At 39.4% G+C, this 21,964-nt stretch overlaps 3 protein-coding genes across 3 annotated transcripts; 2 read left to right on the top strand and 1 right to left on the bottom strand.

Annotated features, from left to right (window-relative positions):
* Positions 1-219: 219 nt before the first annotated feature.
* LOC119481631 (neuritin-like) lies at positions 220-3,781 on the top strand. The gene is made up of 3 exons (XM_037759146.1): positions 220-534; positions 2,479-2,635; positions 3,334-3,781. Exons 1-3 carry the CDS (start codon positions 483-485, stop codon positions 3,566-3,568), a joined length of 444 nt encoding a protein of 147 aa, XP_037615074.1. The 5' UTR covers positions 220-482; the 3' UTR covers positions 3,569-3,781.
* A 4,789-nt stretch (positions 3,782-8,570) lies between these two features.
* On the bottom strand, positions 8,571-14,225 carry sys1 (SYS1 golgi trafficking protein). Its single transcript, XM_037757945.1, has 4 exons — positions 14,060-14,225; positions 11,730-11,992; positions 11,567-11,634; positions 8,571-10,987 (listed from the first exon to the last, which is right to left on the bottom strand). The coding sequence occupies exons 2-4, from the start codon at positions 11,889-11,891 to the stop codon at positions 10,747-10,749; spliced, it is 471 nt and encodes a 156-aa protein (XP_037613873.1). The 5' UTR covers positions 11,892-11,992; positions 14,060-14,225; the 3' UTR covers positions 8,571-10,746.
* A 700-nt stretch (positions 14,226-14,925) lies between these two features.
* On the top strand, positions 14,926-21,962 carry LOC119498789 (peroxisomal succinyl-coenzyme A thioesterase-like). The gene is made up of 12 exons (XM_037788224.1): positions 14,926-15,189; positions 16,217-16,344; positions 17,162-17,371; positions 17,575-17,674; positions 18,446-18,636; positions 18,727-18,902; positions 19,032-19,148; positions 19,352-19,437; positions 20,274-20,367; positions 20,499-20,579; positions 21,144-21,279; positions 21,417-21,962. Exons 2-12 carry the CDS (start codon positions 16,257-16,259, stop codon positions 21,515-21,517), a joined length of 1,380 nt encoding a protein of 459 aa, XP_037644152.1. The 5' UTR covers positions 14,926-15,189; positions 16,217-16,256; the 3' UTR covers positions 21,518-21,962.
* The last annotated feature ends 2 nt before the right edge of the window (positions 21,963-21,964 follow it).

Raw genomic sequence — 21,964 nt, 5'->3', positions numbered from 1 at the left:
ATATAAATATATTTAAAACATAAAATATATTTAAAACACATATGGATTATAATACAGGTGTAATAACATAGAGCTTCTGTAAAACTATAGAGTGTAATTTCTACATTGAGATAACATCAGAGGAGTTAAGTGTCTTGATATCATCCTGATGGTCCTCCCTGGCTGTGCTGCGGGAGCGTTGTTTGGAGGTTTCTCTCAGGGAGCTGATGAGAGGAGCTGTCCGGTGTCGATGAAAGATGAGCTCAGCGCTCCTCGGGGGGCAGGTAACGTCAGCAGTCCGGAGCAGGAAAACACTGAACATACACACCCACCAAGTGTTTACCGCCCTCTTAACCACCGCTACACACCGACAACACGCATTAATAATGGGCAGCTTCATCGGCTCCGTGTGACTCAGCTGCGCGTCTTTCTTCCCTCCATCCATCCATGAGCTCCTCCTCGGCAGCATCCCGCGCCCTCCGCCTGGCTTGAGATGGGATGATATGGGATTTTTCATGTCGACGAAGATCGGAGGGATCCTTGCCTTTGCCTTGGGTAAGATACACCTTCAGCTACTCCACAGGGTTTTATTTAGACTGGGAGACACTTATTTTAGACGGTTTGACACAACAAAAACTGCCTTTTTTTTTATCCTCCTCTCCTCCTGCATCAGAGATGTCACGCTATTATGATTGTGATCTTTATTTATCTCCATCAGTGTTGCATGGTGGTTGTAAAACCTGCACCGTGGCCAACAGCTTGTAGTACACCCATCGATGGTAAAAAGAAAACTGGGTGTCTATACTTAGTGTGCAAGCTTTTAGTCGTGCAAAATCCAAAAATAAATTGAGTTATGCTTCTCAAATGCTACTTTTACTAATATGTGGTGCTTTAATAGTGCTGATCCTGCAGAATATTATATTTTGAACATTTTGAAAATGCAAATAGCTCTGAGCAGAGCATTGCACCCCATGTGGAAGGAATGTATGTATGTATGGGGTGCAGTGGTCAGGATTATTATCTGTGGGAACATCTGCTTCACAGCCCACTGACATCTGGCTAAAGTGAAGTTCACAAAATCAAAATCTGTAAATTTATATATTAAGAGGAATGACAAAAACGCTTGCAGGCAGTTTTGAAACAACAAAAATCAAACACAAATTGAATGAAATATTGTGTTTTTGTGGAAAAAAGTTGCATGACAACAAAAACTGCCTTTTTTTTATCCTCTCCTCCTGCATCAGAAATGTCACGCTATGATTGTGATCTTTATTTATCTCCATCAGTGTTGCATGGTGGTTGTAAGACCTGCACCGTGGCCGACAGCTTGTAGTACACCCATCGACGGTAGAGAAACTGGGTGTCTATACTTAGTGTGCAAGCTTTTGGTCAGGCAAAATCCCAAAATAAAAAAAAACACAAATTGATTTATGCTTCTCAAATGCTACTTTTACTAATATGTGGTGCTTTAATAGTGCTGATCCTGCAGAATATTATATTATCGACACATTTTGAAAATGCAAATAGCTCTGAGCAGAGCATTGCACCCCATGTGGAAGGAATGTATGTATGTATGGGGTGCAGTGGTCAGGATTATTATCTGTGGGAACATCTGCTTCACAGCCCACTGACATCTGGCTAAAGTGAAGTTCACAAAATCAAAATCTGTAAATTCATATATTAAGAGGAATGACAAAAACGCTTGCAGGCAGTTTTGAAACAACAAAAATCAAACACAAATTGAATGAAATATTGTGTTTTTGTGGAAAAAAGTTGCATGACACAACAAAAACTGCCTTTTTTTTATCCTCTCCTCCTGCATCAGAAATGTCACGCTATAATTGTGATCTTTATTTATCTCCATCAGTGTTGCATGGTGGTTGTAAGACCTGCACCGTGGCCGACAGCTTGTAGTACACCCATCGACGGTAGAGAAACTGGGTGTCTATACTTAGTGTGCAAGCTTTTGGTCGTGCAAAATCCCAAAATAAAAAAAAAACACAAATTGATTTATGCTTCTCAAATGCTACTTTTACTAATATGTGGTGCTTTGATAGTGCTGATCCTGCAGAATATTATATTATCTACACATTTTAGCATTTTAAAAAATGCAAATAGCTCTGAGCAGAGCATTGCACCCCATGTGAAAGGAATGTATGTATGTATGGGGTGCAGTGGTCAGGATTATTATCTGTGGGAACATCTGCTTCACAGCCCACTGACATCTGGCTAAGGTGAAGTTCACAAAATCAAAATCTGTAAATTCACATATTAAAAAGGAATGACAAAAAACGCTTGCAAGCAGTTTTGAAACAACAAAATCAAACACAACTTGAATGAAATATTGTGTTTTTGTAGAAAAAGTTGCATGATCATATAAGCAGTATTTGAGAGAAAGATGAACCAGACTATTTCACACACAAGAAAAATACTAAATTATGAAAATTTCAAATAACTTTCGCTTGTGCCTGGTGAAATAACCTGTGTCTGTTTTTACAGTGTTCCTGTCCCTGGTGGTGTCAGCAGAGTTAGATGCAGATGTGAAGTGTGAGAACATTTATAAGGACTTCTCTGACTGCGTCCTGGAGCTGGGAGAGAGCATGGACAACTACCAGGAAAACGTGACCAGCGAGAGAGGAGTGTCGGCCGTGTGCAGGTGATAATAACTTTATCAGTGAGGGAGTGTGTGCACAGCATGCAGCATCCATTTGTGCACATGGGACATCCTCAATAGAGACTGTTGTTTTTTATTTAAATCACTTTTAACCAGAGAAGAACTGAAAGACAATGATGGGTTGGGATAAAAAACCTTCAGTAAAAACGGCACAAAACTGTATTTCAGTTAAATTTGTACAAAGTAGTGCATGATTTAGTGAATGAATACAGACAGATACAGCATGAAGTATGCATCTTTCGACAAAATGCTGGAGAGGAAAAGAGCAGATGCCATGATCTCAGAGGGAGAATAGAGAAATGAATGGTGCCGAGACACTGAGCCATTGTACTAAATAATTTATGACTTTTGCTGCAGAGAGTAATGAAATTCCGGGGACGTTTTTTGTCATTGTTACAGTCGCACTCAACAACCCCGGCACAGTATATTGAAGACAAAGATTTACACATAAGCCTTCTGTTGAAAATTGCCCTCTCGCAATATCGTCTGTGATGTTGTTTCACTCTCGGATGCAGTTGCCATGGTAATTAAAGCTCAGTTTGACTTACTCGAGGCCACCGTAGCCGTCTTGAGTGATAGATTACTGGCAAGTGAATTAATCCACGACAGCCAGCCGGCGCACGTCTGCATGCTGTTAGCCGGGATGAATTGTTGATCTGATGATCCTTTGTTTGCCACAGGCACTGGGAAGCTTTCCACACGTGTGCCCTCACGGCGCTGTCCGACTGTCAGGTGGAAGTCAGCTCCATCTGGGAGAAGCTGAGGCAGGACTCCATGAAGATGCGCTTCCAGGGAAGTCTGTTCGACCTGTGCAGCCCCAGCTCCTCGCCCGGCATCAGTTCACCTCTCGCTGCCCTCGCCCTGCCACTGATAGTCGTGCTAATCATGACTGGGCCTGACTGGTACCCTGTATAGATGGGGGGTGAGGAGATGGGAGGGGTGACGAGGAGGGCCCTCATGGGTCCAGTCCCCCTGAGTTCAAACTTAAAGCCAAGGATTTAAGAGGGATGAGTGTTTTAATAAGGATTATTTTGACACAGAGCCACGGAGGTCTGTGGCAAGGCAATCAATATTTGCTGTGATGAGTAATGTTTGAAATCTCCTCAAATACTTCAGCCTGATCCTCCCTCATGTCTCCAAACTGATAAAATTACATTTTAGCCAACTTATCAGTCCATGGGCAGACTAAAGCAAACGAGTATTGAAGGGATTTCAGACACAAACAAGTCTACAGTCAGACACCTGTGGCTCTGGGTTACCAATATACAATGTGTGGGCACAATATCATGAACACCTGCACAATCTAATGCAATGAATACTATATTTTATGACATTATCATGTTCAGTTTTTGTGCATTCAACTCTGAGGTCATTTTTAAAGCAGTATTTGTGGAGTCATACTGGTTTTCATTATATTCTAATACAGCAAGGTGCTCATGTTTTTGTGTCCACTCACTGTACCGTGTATTGTATGGTTTTATCATAAAGGAATAGTTTGACATTTTGGGAGTTAGCTGAGGAGACACAACTCTCATGTCTGTACACTAACAACGTATCCTCACACAATGGTTCGTATAAGTTATTTCTCATTTTTCATGCATTTTCCTACAAATGTCCCGCAACATGTGACGCACGTGTAAATTCCCGCTTGTTAAATGCATACCGTCTTTTCAAAATAAACCTCACAGGAAATAACTTGGTTAGGTTAAGGAGATTTGGGTTAAAATAACTCCGAAAGTGGCGTAACTAAAGTACGCAAGTTACAAATAAATCAACATTGACTTCTGGTTTCACTCGGGATAAGTCTAGGAAAGTCTGGTGTTTTTTGACCCACCCATCCACTCTGACTTCCTCCCTATGCAGCATTTGTCGGTCTTTATCCTTCCTGGTTCACAATTCTGTGGATTACATATGAATTGATTTTGTGGTATATATATATATATATACACAATTTACAGTGCAATACTTTACTATACTGCCAGCAGCTAATTAGCTACGCTTAGCACACTGCTCCTATGGCTGCTCACTGCCAAGAAATAGTTTGACACATCACTCCCTGTAAAACCACAACTTGTACTTTTTACACTTTTGTACAGATTAAATAAATAAAATGTTAATTAGTGAGCTTTAAAAATGCTGGGAAGCAGATTTTGTTACCTTTGGACAGAGATTTGCCATCCGTTTCCCCGTTTCCTTGCTTTAGCTACGTCCAGTTAACTGGTCGTGGCTAGAAGGTAACGCGCAAATTGCGAAACTCTCGCGAGATGGTTAAGGTTAGGCATTGACCTACAATCATTAAGGTTATACATGTAAGTTGTCGGGCAGAGAGTCTCGCAAGAGTTTTTGCAAATTTACGCAATTTGCAGGTTACCTTCTAGACACGACCAAGTTAACTCCTGGCTGTAGCTTTATATTTAGTGTATAGACATGAGAGTGAATTTAAGCGTATTTCTAAAAAAGTTAAACTATTCCTTTAATTAAATCAATGTTAGGCACCAAAACACAGATTTTAATCTCCAGTGAGTTTGTATAAATACAGCCAAGCCATCGTGATGTCATTAGCTGTCACATTGCAAGAAAAACACTTAAAGGAGCACTTCACCAAAAATAACAGCAATATCTTCAATCACGACAAAACTATATGAATATGTTGTTAACGTATTGATCAGTGAAAGGACCAAACCGGACATTAATCTGACAGATTTAAAGCAAGGTGAAATGCCCCTTTAATCGGTATCCTAGTGTAGTAAATGTTTGTGTAAGTGACAATCAAGCCACTTGTATTTAAACACTTTTGACCCCTTTTTCCCTCCAACACTTCAGCCCTCTGTGGCTGATGTTGCGCGGCTGCTATAAAGACACCAAAAACAGACATCTTGACACGACATCACGCGTTCACCTTTCCTCGTTGCTCTCTCGGAGCCTCGCCCCCACGCTTCGGTTCAGTCTTACGCTCCATCAAACCTCTGACCTGTTGATGTTTGTGTAAAAAGACATTCTGAAGTGTGAATGTTCAGTGTTGTTTCATGAAGTCCTGCTCCACTTTGTGTGAGAATGCTCATGTGCAATTAACACGATATTACTAACACTTTACTTTAAAGTACTCTAAGTACTGCATAGTATTTCATACAGTATTCAGATAGACTACACAGAGATTTTCAAAGAATCTGTATAATAATATATTTAACTTTTAAACAGCTATAATTAATCTCTAATAGACAAATTATATGCAATAGCAAAAGCTTATTTTTGTAAAATATCCATACAGTCGCTTTTGTATCAATAGTATTTCAATGAAAGCCCATTAAAGCATTGCTTAATTATGATATCAAACAAAATGGAATAACAATTATCTGTTTCATGCTTTTAGTCAATCTCATTCTGAGAAACTTCGGCTTGATTTGAAGCTTCAAAAGCAGCCAAGAACGACTGTAGTGAATCTCCACAGAAATAAGCCAATAGGGTGTTATGGTTCGGCATCATTCCCGCTCATTTGCCGCGATTATCCAATAAGCCATGTGAGATATCACCAATTGTAATGGTCTTTTAATAAATTAGTATTTAGGTGAAAATTTCCTTCACAGAAAACTGATGTTTTTACTGCAGTGGTCACGTAGATTCAGAGCAAACTGAAAATGAATGAGCGAACGCATCGATTTGTTTTGTTTGTTTTCCAAAACTGTGTCACCATTTGCATATTTCCTTTAGTTCTGACGGTCCTCAAAGGCCTTATCAAATTATGGATGATTTCCTGAATATTTCCTGTCATCTCTTTGATCCCAAATGCATGATAACTTTAGTGATGGTGCTTCAGAATAATGTTGATTTTACCTTGGACAACATGTACAGTGGCATTGATCTGTGCATGAAGTTAGCCTATAAGTCCTCAGTGTTCCAGCAGATTCATTATCCGCCCACCTCCACCTCCCATAGCATGTTTGTTCTAGTTGTTTCTATTTATTTCATGCTCGCATTACGTCATCCATTGTGTGTCTGGTGGTGAGAACACAAAAAAAACCCAGTTGTGATGTCCTCAAAGCATGAGCAATATGTACGGTCACTTCTTAAAGAGAGGACTCTTATCCCTTCGTATGCTGTTGAAGAAAGCATGAAAATGATTGTGTTATCATAAACATTATACCATAAAGAGATGAACCCAGTTTAAACATGGAAAGAACTTCTGAATGTAAAAACATGTTCAGTACCCATGTGTTTTTTTTTTCAGTTTACTGATAGAAAAGCACACTATTTACAAGACTGTATAAAGCAATATATGGCAAAGTAATGTGTTTGTAATAATAAAGCACCACGTTTAAAACATACAGAGTGTGTGTGTGCGTGTGTGTGTGTGTGTGTGTGTGTGTGTGCGTGTGCATCACCTTCAACTAAATAAAGGATAGTAAAGATCTAGAAATACAAAGTGGTGAAATAGAGGAGGCTTTAATCGACGTGGTAAGTCCTCTGCTGTACGACTCACTTACTACACAGTTTCTGTTTTTAGCCCTCCCTGAAGCAAAGTGTTGGTAATGAGGATCGCAACCAGTGGTTTTCAACTCGTTAGTGCTTCTACCATCTGCTTCTCTCCACCTGGACACTTCCAGATGAGGCAGTGGTTGGAGAAAATGAGGGATCAGGGCCCAGGGTGGAAACCTCTCAGAGATATAAAGACACACGTGTGGTGTGGCCCCTCATTAGAAGACCTAAAACAGTCTCGTATGTATTCACAAACAAATGTCAAGTTATGTAACTCGTAAAACGTTATGCACAAATAAATGCAGAGTGATCTGTATCTGTAACTCTCCATCTGTGCCTCTAATTTACAACTCGTATATCATCATTTGTACGTCAACTTATTTCAAAGGGAAAGGGGGGCGGTAGCTCAGTGGGTACGTCCATTAACCACAAGGTTGAGGTTCAATCCCTGGCTCTGTTCCTGTCTGCATGTTGAAGTGTCCTTGAGCGAGATACTGAACCCCAAGTTGCTCCCCAGGTGCTTTACAGCAGCCCACTACATCCTAAGGACAGGTTAAATGGAAAGGTCAGATTTCATGTATGACGAATCTAATAAAAGTTTATTTTTCAGTTTAAAAGGTATAATATGTAACCGTTGTCGGTTGCTGTTTGTAAACACACAACATTCAAAGTTGGCCACACCTCCACCACTCTTCAACTGGCCGAGAGGGAGAGAGAGCAGCTATCGTCAAGCGAGGTATAGAGTGACTGAAGAGAGAGAGCGGCGTTAGTGAGCACAAAGCAGCAAATCAGATAAATAAAAAGCTATTTTCTGATTGTTTCCGGCGGTTACGTTCTAAAACACAAATAAACACAACTAACTCCACATAACCCCGCGGGAAGGTGCCAAGTTGCCGGATTTTGAATGAATGCAGGCTTCCTTTCTGCTGGCTGTGGCTCAGCGCTGCTCTTTCGTCAAACTACAGACACACTGATCATAGCTGCACTCACAGCACAGAGAGGAGCAGCGGGATCACTGGAAGACATGCACATAACACAACCTGTTATCATCCGTGATATACGGCCTCTTTGTATGTGGAGACTTGTGCCTCGGTATCAGAAGCCGAGGTGTGTGACAAAGTGGTGGTATTGACCACCTGAATGGGCTGCACATCCTGTGTGCTGTTATTGGCTGGGGGTTACACCCCCACGTGGGGAACAAAGCCACTTTGCAGACGCCCAGAAGCATCCCGAGTAAAGCAAAATAATAACAAAAGAGAAAATACAGGCAGAGGGCTGCAGGGTCTCTGCAGAAACAGACTTCGCCACACACTGCTAGCGGGGCATAAGTGATGATTGAGAGGGATTCATTTTGTATAAGGCTATACTTTGGTTTCAGTTCATTCTTGCATATTATACCTTTAAGAAATATATCTGTGAATCTACTTGTATGGATTCTTTTGAGACTGTTTTACCGTGCTTTATTAAACAGCATATGCACAAAAGCACTTGCATTGTACCACAATTCCTTGATGTTGGTGCCGACACCCTCCTGTATTTAAATGTTCAGAGAGGAGGAAAACATATGGACACCTCATCTTTGATGTTTCTGCACTAGAAACAAGAATTTAATCACATGAATAGGTCCATCTCTCCAGTTCTTTGTATTTAAATACATTATAAAGTTTTTGTTAAAGAATACAAAGCTGGCATTGCATGTGAAAACTTTCAGAGCAGCCGTTACAAGAAATAATCCAATAGTAGGGGACACTGGCTTAGAAAGAATCGTCATGGGTTTGAACACAACTTAAAGGAATAGTTTGACATTTTGGGATATAACGCTTATTTGCTTTCTTGGCGAGAGTTAGATGAGAGGACTGATACGAGTCTCATGTTTACGCCAATACAGCCAGTTAGCTTAGCTTACCATAAAAACTGGAAATAGGGAGGAAACAGCTAAAGAAAAGTTGGGGTTGCCAACAGGACTCCAGGATAACACTGCTTCCAGCAAAGAAATAGTTCTACACGTAACCCCGGTAAAACCATAACTTTTCATTTTTACACTTGAGTTTTAATCGGCCGAGAAATGTGTTAATTAGTGAACTAGTAAAAGTAACAATAAAAGTAATTAGTTAAGTAGTAAAAAGGTGCTTAGTTTAATTTCTTTACCTTTGGACCTTCTCATCTAACTATCAGCAAGAAAGCGAACAAATGTATTTCCCAATAATGTCCAACTATTGTACAACTTTTAAATATCAACCTCTGCAGCATAATGATGTACTTACACTACACTTTAGAAATCTGATTTCAAAACCAGACACGGCATAGTCTGCACTATCAAAGCTGCAAAGATCTGACAGTCACCACACAGAATTAAAAGATACCCGTATGTGTCACAGGACCTATAATACTCGAGTAATACGCCGTTAATTTAGACTGAGTCTTAAAAGCCATTGTTAAATGAGAAAGCTGAAAGTGTTCCAGAAACCACCAGTACTGCACATTTCAGGGGGTTTTTAACGTTACGTCCCCACAAACAGTAATAGTGTTTTCAGAAACACAGACAGTCTGCTGTCAGAACACAGCTGGTGTCTGACAATCTGTCCCCAAAGTGGCCCCCATGTCTGCATAATACATCATGACATAAAGAGACGGAAACAAACAACGCTAGCTGTGCAACACGCTTGACAGGAAAGGCCTGAAAACTGAGCATTTTGAGACTGAATGTACAAACTTAATCCAGAAAGGTAAAAAAATTAAACAGATTTTATATATTCTGATTAATGATGTGTTGAGATTATAAAGCAGAAAACTCTTTCCCACATTTGGATTTACACAATGATTGATTATTGTGTCAGAAAACTATAGTATACCTGTTTGAACTTGTTACCCAACATTTAAATTTAAAGATGCAGCTGTAAGGAAACATGATAAAAGCTTTGTGTAGGTCATTTTGCACATTGGCATCTCTAAACTGCAGCGAGGTGTAAATGGAACATTTTCATTTCAAAATATCCTGGTACATGATGGTCATGTTTGTTTGCCAACCCATCCAGCTTGTAATTAATTATACCAACACAAAGAGAGAGAGAGAGAGAGAGAGAGAGAGAGAGAGAGAGAGAGAGAGAGAGAGAGAGAGAGAGAAAATGTCCCTGTTGTTGCTCTTCTGCTGTTTTTTAAGACAGTTTGTATTTGCTCTGAAGTTTCAATTTGTCATTTGAAGATGAGCACAAAAAAGAAGAAATATCGCAAATCTTAAAACAAGGGAATGGGGATTCTCGTGCTAATGTACTTAAAATGAGCACAAAGATTTACTAAGAATAAAATGTATTGTCATTCGGTTCAGAGAAAGGTGTAAACTGATGTCTGCTTTTATAAGCAATAAAACATGTATCTTAATATGCTGCAGAGTTAATACTGTCCAACATTTAGCGGCAGCTATGAATAAATAGATCAGTTCATCTGGTGTATCACTTGAAGAGGAGACGGATGACAATCCAACATCTATGCTGATGGAGGTTCATGCTCCATTTCTTTTGCAAGCAGTGAAAAAACCTCCTCTGAGCGAGTTCCTCGGGGGTTAACCGTCCACAGATGTTCAGCTTGGTGTCAAAAAAAAATATAAAAAAAAAAAAAAAAAATCACAGGTTAGATTTGGGTCCACTATTGACTGGAATGGCCCTGAGCTCAGTCCGCATGCACAAGTACTCTCCGATTACAGCCATCAAGGCCATGCAGGCTATATTGACGAGCCACCAGGACAAGGCAGCTGGAAGATGAGCATTATAGATCCAGCAGCCGATCATATGGAAGAAGTGTACGGTGACTGTGAAGTCCAGGCACTGTTTCCCCCGACGGATGAAGAACCACAGACCGATGGCGCTGCAGGAATAATGACACAGACAAATTACGTTATCAGCCGTGCTCATTTATGTTGCAGATACAAAGATACTCCTGCAAAGTTATAAATGTTCCAGTCTTCTATCTATTATTTATGAACCGGGAAGACCTCTCCGATCCTCTGGTTCTTCTCTTTTAGTTGTTCCACAAAGCAGAACAAAAAGATTTGGCGATGCTGCTTTAAGCCAGAGGTCCTTCCAGAGGATCTAAGAGGACCTGAAAATATTGATATTTTTAAACGTGCACTATTTTACTTATTTTGTTTTATCAACATTTTACTACTTTGAGTAACTGTTGATCATTATGACATTTGTCAATTTATTTGTAAATCGCTTGTATAGCACTTTGAAGTGCATTTGATTTTTTCAAAAGGTGCTATATAAATAAAGTTTGACTGATTGACTGATTTATTTTATTTTTATGTAAATAAATATCTTCTCAAATAGTGTTTAGTCCCGCTGGTGGAGATCCTTCAGTTGTGCAGGTGTGAATAAATCCATTTTCGTTTCACACTTCTCATCTCTTTGGATGTACAGAGGAAAAATGGAAGAAATTACTTACCAGGTGAGAGAGTTCAAGATGAATGCCATCATTGAGAGCCTGCCCTGCATTGTTGCAAAACCAAGGACCTGCCGAAGCAGAGGAAGATTTAAATACCATTTCAGAAGTCTACAAATGTGTCACAAACGTACATCACGCAGCTGGCAGAGATTTTATAACTTACTTCATAGCTGAAGATCTGGTCCAGTGACCGACTAGTTTGCACCAGACTGTCCACTCCAGCTAACCACAGGCCCAAGAAGCTGTAGTAGATGCACTGCATCAACACAATCTGACTCACAATGAGGACCGGGTCCCAGATGTAGCTACGGAAGCTACTGGCCATTGTGGACTGATGTTACACGTACAGGTCCAAATGATGTTAACAGCTGGCCCCAACTGTTACCAGCTGGGCCATCCAGTTTGACCTGCGTGTGATTTCAAAATCTGAAACACAAAAAGTCACAGTATATTTAATGAAACGCTTTAACACATTCATCTTGAGGTTTGAATCTTAGCCCAACAACTTTATTACAGAGAAATAGAACAATAACTGTTGGATAGTTATTTCAGTAAGAATACAGCCAACTGCACTGCTGTAAATTACTTCATGATCAGTTGTCTCCTTACCTGAACAGATGGAATAAAAATCATATGCTAAAATCAAAGGAACACAAATTTAAGGGTTGCATGAGGTAGAAGTTTGAAAACAAGGAAAGCTGAGTGCTGGAGCTCACAATGAGCTCTAATGTTTTGTTTTTTTCTTTAAAGGCAGTAATGTAATAACCTCTATCTGTCATGATTTGACGCTTTATACATAAATTGACTTGATTATATTAGCTTGTAATTATTGTGTGACACTTAAACCTGCAGTAGGCAGAATATATTTGGCATCATTTGGCAAAACTACAGAGCACTGGTCAAATATGAATCAATATTCTGTTGCTGTAATGCCTATTTCTTACTTCAAAAGTTGTCAGAAACATCTTGTAGTGTACTGTTTAGCTATAAAATGAGAAAGTGGTCTCCGGTTGGTGGGCGGTGCTTGGTATTTCCTCAACTGATCTCAACATGGCTGCCGGGTCAAAAACTTTCTCATTTTACAGCTAAACAGTACACTACAAGATGTTTCTGAAAACATTTGAGGAGAGAAATAGGCATTACAGTAACAGAATATTGATTCATATTTGATCAGCGCTGCCTAGTTTGACCATTTGATCGGAGTTCGCGAGTGATTGACAGCTGCTCAGAGACGGCAAGGCTCCAGTTACTACTGTCAGGACATACTGACTGTTTTATAAAAATAACTTTTTTTAATCATATTTTTCTCCATTTCTACCCACTGCTGCTTTAAGGCATTTTGTTCTTGGGGTATTTGGTGTGTGAAGAACATGTGATTAGTTTAAGCAGTACAAACAGTCCTTGTTTACCTTACAATAAGGATTGCTCCACAGACAGACTCAGGATATCCTTTGTACCCTGAGCCATCAGATTGTATTATTGGTCTGCAGGACAGATAATAAGACTAAGCTACTGGAGTTACCCTGCACTATATTCATTTTTAACAGTCTCCTCTGCACTATATTCACTTTTTTAATTTTAATTACATTTTTTAACAAAAACAATTTTCTTCATCTCCTTGTATTTTTATATCTGGTATATTTTTTTGTACTTTGTTCTTTGCATTACTAACTTTTTTACTGCCTTTTTACTAACATGTTTTGCACTATGGAACTGTGATGCTGGAAACTTGAATTTCCCTTGGGATCAATAAAGTTACTATCTATCTATCTATCTATCTATCTATCTATCTATGAGCAACTACTACTTATCATTATCAACAGGCCAGGAATGAAATCAATGCAATCTTATCCCTTTTTATCTTTTAAATATATTAAACTTTAAATACAGCTAAAAGGTGAAATTAATTAATATGAAGATAGACAACTGAAAACGCTGTAACTGAAAACATAAGTTACTGCAAACATCTGCCTCTCTATGACAACATCTGGTTTAGCTCAGATCTCAGTGAAATAGCAGCTTCAGCTCCCACTGAGTGCTACAGTATATACCTCAAGCTCAGTAACACCTCATGTGATAACATTATAAGGAAGTGAAGCGTCCTTTCAATGTACATGAAACACCTGGAGTAAAGTAGCCTTGACTGTGTCACGTCTGCTTGTATTTAAAGCCCAGAGGAGGCTAACAGAGCAGCTAGCAGCTGTTCACCAACACAAACTCACCCATCAGCTAAATGATGACGTTATCTAGCACCTTTTAGCTGCTGACTACACAGCTCAAAGTCCACAGTGGTTCAAACAAACATATGAACGCAGATAGTTAACTAACTGTGTGTGTTAACCACATCACCAGCAGTGAGTTGATCTCTCTGGTCTAACGGTACGAGATGACCAACAAGTCAGACACCATGCTAGCATGCTAGCATGTTAGCATGCTGGTTGTTTTCTTTACGAGCAGTCGTTTCAACACAACACACAGACAGCTGGTACAGACCTGAGAGCTGGATTACAAAGGTTTCAGGGTGCTGTGTTATATAAATGATGATCCCTTCAGGTTGTTTACTGTTTTATAAACTTTACAGTCGATCAGCCGGCGGCCTGTAGTCAGCTAGCTGAACCTGGTTCACAACACGGAAGTCACGACGGTGGACCCGGAAGGAAAACTTTAAACAAATTATATTTTCTTTTCAATGTAAAATACCTTAGTTGTATTACTGAGACAATCTGTACTGATTTTCCAGCAAAAATATTTTTCTGAAAACAAATAAGGAAGAAAATCCCCACTCTTAATTATATAATAGCTATAATTGTGCTTTCCACTCGTTTAATGCAAGCGCAACGTTTATTTTGAAATCCTTTCCGTTTTAGTTTCAGGACCGGAGGATGTAACAGTACTTTAAAATTGTGATAAATAAACAAATAAACAAATGAAATAAAAAGGCACATAATAATAAATATGTAAGTTAAAACAAAAAATAAAAAAATAAAAAATATCTCTATATATATATATGTATTTTATTTTTTAAAAACCTCTATATCTATATCTATATCTCTCTCTCTCTCTCTCTCTCTATATATATATATATATATATATACACTCACCGGCCGCTTTATTAGGCACACCTGTTTAATTGCTTATTAACACAAATAGCTAATCAGCCAATCACATGGCAGCAACTCAATGCATTTAGGCATCTAGACGTGGTGAAGACGACTTGCTGAAGTTCAAACCGAGCATCAGAATGGGGAAGAAAGGGGATTTAAGTGACTTTGAACGTGGCATGGTTGTTATATATATATATATATAGAGAGAGAGAGAGAGAGAGAGAGAGAGAGAGAGAGAGAGAGAGAGAGAGGCTACAAAATGTGGGGGAAATGTATTATTAGCCTACATATTGCATTCAGGCTGTTGTGAATTTTAATATAAAACATTTGATGAAAACTATAGTTTATGATGAAACACAATGTTTGGACACTTTGAGAAACCTCAACGTCATCCAGAGCTAAATTAGGTCAACCACTCCCCTTTTCACTGGACCTCGTTTCTCCCCACATGTCTGAGGGGGAAGTCCCTCTCAGGACCTTCCTCTGCTATGAGCCCGTTATGTGGGAGAGCTCCTAGTGGTAAGATTACTTTGTAAACATTGACCGATAGTTAAACTCTGCCTTGTTTTTTTGTGTGGAAACAGAAAAAGTGCAATGTCAGCCTCGCAGACTGGATTACTCAGTGTTATGTTCTAGTACATCCATGGTTATGTTGCAGCATGGTGTTACACGTATGAAATGTGTCTTGTTTAAAATGTGCTGTCACCAAACAGATACTGTTGTGTGAATTAGTGGCTTCCTGAACAATGGGTTCCTACAGTAGTTAGATTACTTTTCAATATGTCTTATTGAATGTCGTTTTTCTTTAGGCTGCCTTTTTGAAAAACAAAACAAAAAAACTAAAACATGGCCTATTAGAATATAAATTCCCCCTCACCTCCATTATAATGCATGGGAAATTCCCTATTTGTTTTTGTTTTTTTAAAAACTATGTCAAACGAATAGGCCTAATAAATCATTTCCATCACAGGTTTGCAGAGTGAAATTCTGCTGAGTATCCTTACTGTTAGGATTTGAAAGCATTTCAATGTACAGTCATTTTGATTAAAATTAAGATACGATAACTTCTTGTACTTAATTTTGACAATTGACTTTTTTTTTTTTTTAAATGAAAACGTTTTTTGAAATATGTGTTAATACTTGTCATTTCTAGTCTTCTTTTAGTTAAAGCTGCAGTGGGTAGAAATGCAGCAAATATGATAATAAAAAATGAATATAATGTGTAGTATAATATAGTAAAAACCTGCAGGCAAACTGGAAAAATTCACATTTTTCAGGACTTAGTCAGTCATTCAGCAGCAGTGTATTGTTTTGTAACACAACACCAGGTTGGGGAGTTAAGCAGGACAAAGTCCGGGTTAATCGCCAAGAGAGGAGCAAGTAGCCTAACTTTGCATCAAAGTTAACCGTTCACCCTGGGATCAGTTGTCAGATTTAGTACTTAACTCTGCACCTCCGTTGACTGGGAAGAAGAATCTTATTTCATGAAACAGACAAGGCACTGAAGTGTTTCATGCATTTGACTTCCATTCATTTCTTTCTATAGGGTAGACAGAAACACCGTAACGGTCAGAGGTCATGCAAATATGACGATGATACAACAGCTTATATTAAAGAAGATGATACCATGTGTCGGTGCACACAGGAGCCTGGCATGTTTGCATCGTGCTGTGGGTAAGAATGTTGTTCTTTGTTTTTAGGAGTTATTAGAGAGCTTGTGTGTGAGTTGAGCAGTGAAATCTACTTGAACTAAATGCGCTACTGTAATACTGCAGGGATTAACCTGCTGACTTTTACACAAAGGTCTGATTGTATGTATATGTACAGTATGTGAACATCTGAGACTGTCAAATAATGATAAAACATTTTCTAGAAATCATACAAAAGTGAATTTTAGGATTCATATTTAGACTGAATTGCTTGTCTATAAAGAGGTAATCTTTCGGCACCATTTATCTTTATGACTGATTGCAAATGAGCAGCTTAAAAAAAATGTTTCAAAGTGTGATTTTGTCCTTTTTTTAAAGGATATTTGCACACATTTCAAGATATATATTTTTTTACATTCTTGCTATTGTCTCATGAATGCTGCACTTAAGTCAGTGAAAACAATCTGGCACACGTCTCTCCTCTTTGGCTATAGTTATGTAGACTTTGATGCAGAAACAGTAGTAAAGTGTAGTAGTAACAGAGGGTGACTGAAGGTCAGGTCATGGTTGGTTAGGGATTTCATTCCCAGCTCTTCCTGTCCACATGTCACGTGATCTTCAGCTAGACTATGAACCTAATTGTCCCCGATAGGTGTGTACGTGCAGTAAGGACAATTGCTGTGGACAAAATCGTCTGCCAAATACGTGCAAACTGTTAAAATTTCTCCACATCAAGGTCTGTTTGATCTTGACATTAGAGCATTTTAAATATCTGCAATACCTCTTAGAGTTTATTTTGTAATACTTTAAAGTTCACATGTATATTTTTCTTCTACTCGCAGGTGGAGTTCGGTGGAAGAGCAGCTTTAGACAACCGCCCCTACTGTCAGCCGCTCCTGTTCGCGCGCTCATAGATGAACCGATCAGCATTAAAGGGCGGTTCCTGCCCCCACAGTGTCCCGTCACAGTGTGCGCACAAATGCAAAGTGATGATGGTGACCTGTGGGAAGCATTCGCCCATTATAATACAGATGCAGATGGCACCGTCAACTGTGAGTCGCTGAGTTTCGAAGTACCTATTGGATTTTATGTAATGCTTTTGTAATAATTATTACAAATGTAATGAATTAGCTTGTTACAACTTCTGAAAGAAAGCACATTGCACGATGTAACTTTTAGAAATCAGATTATTTGAAGCATTTAGACTTTTATGCAGGCAGTTAGTAATCTTCTCCCCTCTCTGTCTCCTCAATAGTGACCAGGGATCATTCAGTCGGGGGTTCATATTTGGGCTGTGAGCCGATGGGACTGTTCTGGGGTCTGCAGCCGGCTCCTGGTTCAAGAGAAGGTTTGAGGCAGGTGATGAAAACAAGCTCACTGAGAGCTCAAGAAAAACAGTTTGTGGCATTGAACCCAACTCTGAGTTGTCCTTCACAGTTGTAGCAAAGCCCAACAACTCCACATAAACCCTGTTAGGCATCAGGCAGGCAGAACTAAACAGTCTATGATATTCTTGTTTTCTAGACTATACAGGGGTACATTTGATCCTAAATACAATCTATTTACTTCAAGTTGATAACGTCTGTATGGCAATAAATTAGAATAAATTATATGTCTATCTTAGTTTGAGCAGTTTACGAGTAAATGTTTGTACTGGTAATCGCACGGAACACTGACAATGGAGCGTGTTCCATGACAAACACAAAACAGCTTTGCACGTCGTCAGTGAGGGCAGCTCGTTAAGTCGGCATCGATGCAGGCTCGCTGTTGGAGGATTTTATAACCCACTTCCAGTCCCTGCTAATTGGTTTGGAATGGAAAAGGAGTGGAAGTGGTTAAGCAGTGAGTGTAGAGGGTGGTTTGGAATTGGGCCGTAATGATGAAGGTGCACTCGTGACAGACTGACTACACAAATGCAACTCCCTCCAGCACCCACCCATCTTAGAATTTTAGGTTAATTTGAATAAAATGTGATATCATATCAATATCAGCTCATGTCCATTTAATTATGTCTTGTTTAAGTCCCTGTGATGTTCACACAGACACTGACAAACGCTTGTCATTTTGGCAATAAGTGGTAAGTGGTTGATGAGAGTTTCTTGACGGAAATGTTCTCTTTCTTACAGGCTGAGGAAAAGAAACGTAGAGACTCCATACGTAGTGCTCATGTCCTTACTGGAGGGCCACGTTTCACCCAGTGAGAGACAGAGCACCGAGCTGGCTGCAGTAACTACTGAGCGCTGGTACATGGCGCCAGGCGTGCAGAGAACAGAGATTCGCCAGGATGGAGTTGTGGGGATGTTGTTTTTGCCACCTGGTGAGCACAAGTCTTGAAGCATTCACTAACAAACTTGAAGTGGACAAACTGTGTCCTCTGAACAGCACCCACTGTACTGATTTCCTGCAGGCCCAGGCCCATTTCCAGCCATGTTGGACCTGTATGGAATGGGTGGAGGACTGATAGAGTACCGCGCCGCCCTTCTTGCATCCAGAGGCTATGCTAGCTTGTCCCTTGCCTACCTGGGGCACAAAGATTTGCCCGGCTCACAAAGCAGTATCAATGTTGGTGATTCATATTTCAAAGTAAGATAAGATGCTTTACAACGTAAAGTTTAAGTTACCCTTAATTTCTTTCTTTCTGCGTCAAAGCTCACATTTACTTTGATTATTTTGTCAATCCCTTAAAATGTCCTGTTTTTTCTGTTTGGACAGTCAGCGTTCCAGCTACTTCAAGAACATCGTCAGATCTGTGCCGACAGAATTGGGATCATAGGTCTCTCCTTTGGAGTCTACCTGGCTCTTCGGATTGCCACGCAGGATGGTGTCAAAGTATGTCAGAAAGGCCTTTCTCTGTCATCCATTTCTTAATCTACAGTTTGATCAACGCAGAGCTCCGTGTACATGAAAGATCACACCTGCTTGTTTAGAATGAAATATACTATATACCAAGCAATAGAAAGTTAATAATGACTTTTAATTCAGTTTGGTGAATTCACGTTGACTTTCCTAACAATGAATGTTCTCCCCTCCAGCCATCCTGCTTGATTTGTATCAACGGCCCAACAGGAAGTACCATCAAGCTCGCAGATGGAGAGGGCAGGACTGAATCAAATTACATGTAAATAAAGATGCAACTTGTAGGATTTTATTGGCAAGAAATCACTGTGGGATTATTGCAGGAATCCATCTAATCTGGTCGGGTTTAGTATCACGCGTGATACTTAAAGCTGCAGTGGGAAGAAATGGATCAAATATGATTAAAAAATGTTATCCACAGACTGGAGCAAAACAACCAATCAGAGCCGAGCTGGAGCCTGCCGTCTCTGAGCAGCTGTCAATCACTCGCGAACTCCAATCAAATGGTCAAACTAGGCAGCGCTGATCAAATATGAATCAATATTCTGTTACTGTAATGCCTATTTCTCTCCTCAGATGTTTTCAGAAACATCTTGTAGTGTACTGTTGAGCTGTAAAATGAGAAAGTTTTTGACCCGGTAGCCATGTTGAGATCAGTTGAGGAAATACCAAGCACCGCCCACCAGTCAGATCACAGCCAATAGGAACACTCTCTCTCTCTGAAATGACCTGTGATTGGCCAAAGTCTACCGTCACGGGCTAGATTTTTTAAAGTCTGAAAACAGAGCCATTAGGAGGTGCAGAAGTCTAGTTTTCTCTCAGAACACTTGAATTACAATGTGCTGAAAGGCTATTATGGATTTGTTGCCAAATGATGTCAAAAACATTCTGCCTACTGCAGGTTTAAGTCTATAGACTAAAGTACTAGTTTTAGTCTTACAGATAAAGCAGGGCATTGTTGATTTAATTGTCTTAATCTATTGAGATCTAGTAAAATAGACTTTATGAATTTGAGAGACAAAAATGTGAATCACAAAGGCTGTTTTCAACAAAGACTGATTATAAGTTGTGTTTTTCTCTGTTAACTTGTCCTGTTAGCGATGAGAATAATTGGATGTTCGATGATCAAGGCAATGTGAGTTTCAGAAATGTCTCCTTGCCTGAAAACTTTCCCCCTGAGAACAATGTGAAGGTAAAAACCACAACACACATCTACACACTGTACACACTCATGCATACGAAATATCAAATCAATGTGCATATTGATATTTATAATCATAAAAGAGAAACTCTGCTCCAGAATGACATCTTGTGTTTTTGCAGATAGAGCACATCGCCTGTCCATTAGTGTACATAGTGAGTGAAGATGACCTGAGCGCTGCAAGTGTGGAGAACGCAAACCTGGTAGACTGTCTTATTTTACTGTTTTTCTCCCAGTATTACAAATTATTGATGTTGGAAAGCATTTATTAGGTAGTCCTCGATAAGTAGTCAGTGCAAATCATATTGGATAGGGGTTTGTTATGTGTGGTATTTGTTAAGTCAAACATTTGAGCAGTCTTGACTATATTTAGTTTGATAAGGAAAACATTTGTTCTGTTTGGTCTAAAGTCTTGAAATTTGGTATGGCCATACTCTGGGTATCTAGCAGTACAGCTTCACACATGAAAAATCACACTTTTATTAATAGTCAAGGTAAATATTAAAAAAAAAAAATAATAGAAAAAATGCTGAAATTGTTGTTTATTAAATGTTTTCCATATGAAATATTTTTAAACTGCATATGTGTGCATATCTTTGATATTCAACTTGTTATTATTGTTCATAGATACCGAATACTTGATTGTCTAGTATTTTGGGCACATGGGACTACTGTTTTTTCTTAAAATATAATGGAGTCTATTGCAAAAGCAATAGTCTCATCATGTGCCTGAATACTAGATATAACGCTGTTTTATTGGTCATCAGATTGAGGAGACCCTGAGGGCTGCAGGTAAATCCCACCTCTACACCTGCTTGTCGTACCCCGGTGCTGGTCACCTGATTGAACCGCCCTACACACCAAATTCAAGAGAGTCCCTGTGGAGGGTCAAACCAACAAAACGTGAGCGCTATACCAGAGCAAAATCCTATTTTACACTTGTTGTAATTATATTTTCTAATGTGAGACTGGTCATTGTAATATAGAATATGTAACTATTATAATAATCATAATGCTGCTCTGTTTTATTCCTCCTGCAGTGATAACTCGGTGGGGAGGTCACCCTGCACCCCACGCTGCTGCCCAGGAGGATAGCTGGAAGAAGATCCTGGATTTTATGGAAAGTAATCTGAGACAGTGAATTTGTGGTTTTAAATGCAGGAAATGAGGAGACGTTTTTTTATTTTTTAGATGTAATGGACCTCCTAGAACTTGTGTGTAACAAACACTCACTCCTTCTTATTTAGCAGGCTTCAGATTCTCCAAAAGGGAGCGCTGTTTGCGGGTCTAAAATGTTGCTGCTGTTACTTCTCTTGCCAAAAGTCAGCACAAGTCACACTGGCACTGTAAATTCAGAAATGCAGGTGCGGCTCTGCAGTCGTACGATGTCGGCTGTCTGGTTTCAGGTGCTCTACGTCACTGACACTCAGTGCCCTCGTAGTAAATGTCTGGTTCTTTGTGCCTTGTCATCATATATGCATTTTATTTTATGCAACAACTTTTATAATACTAAACATGTAACAAAGATTTGTTAATGAGAAAATGGTCAAAATCTTCTCAGACACCTTAAAAAAAAATTCAGACACTC

The sequence above is a fragment of the Sebastes umbrosus genome, chromosome 1, assembly GCF_015220745.1.
Source record: "Sebastes umbrosus isolate fSebUmb1 chromosome 1, fSebUmb1.pri, whole genome shotgun sequence".
Classification (NCBI taxonomy): Eukaryota; Metazoa; Chordata; class Actinopteri; order Perciformes; family Sebastidae; genus Sebastes; species Sebastes umbrosus.
This window is presented reverse-complemented; position numbering and strand designations above follow the sequence as displayed.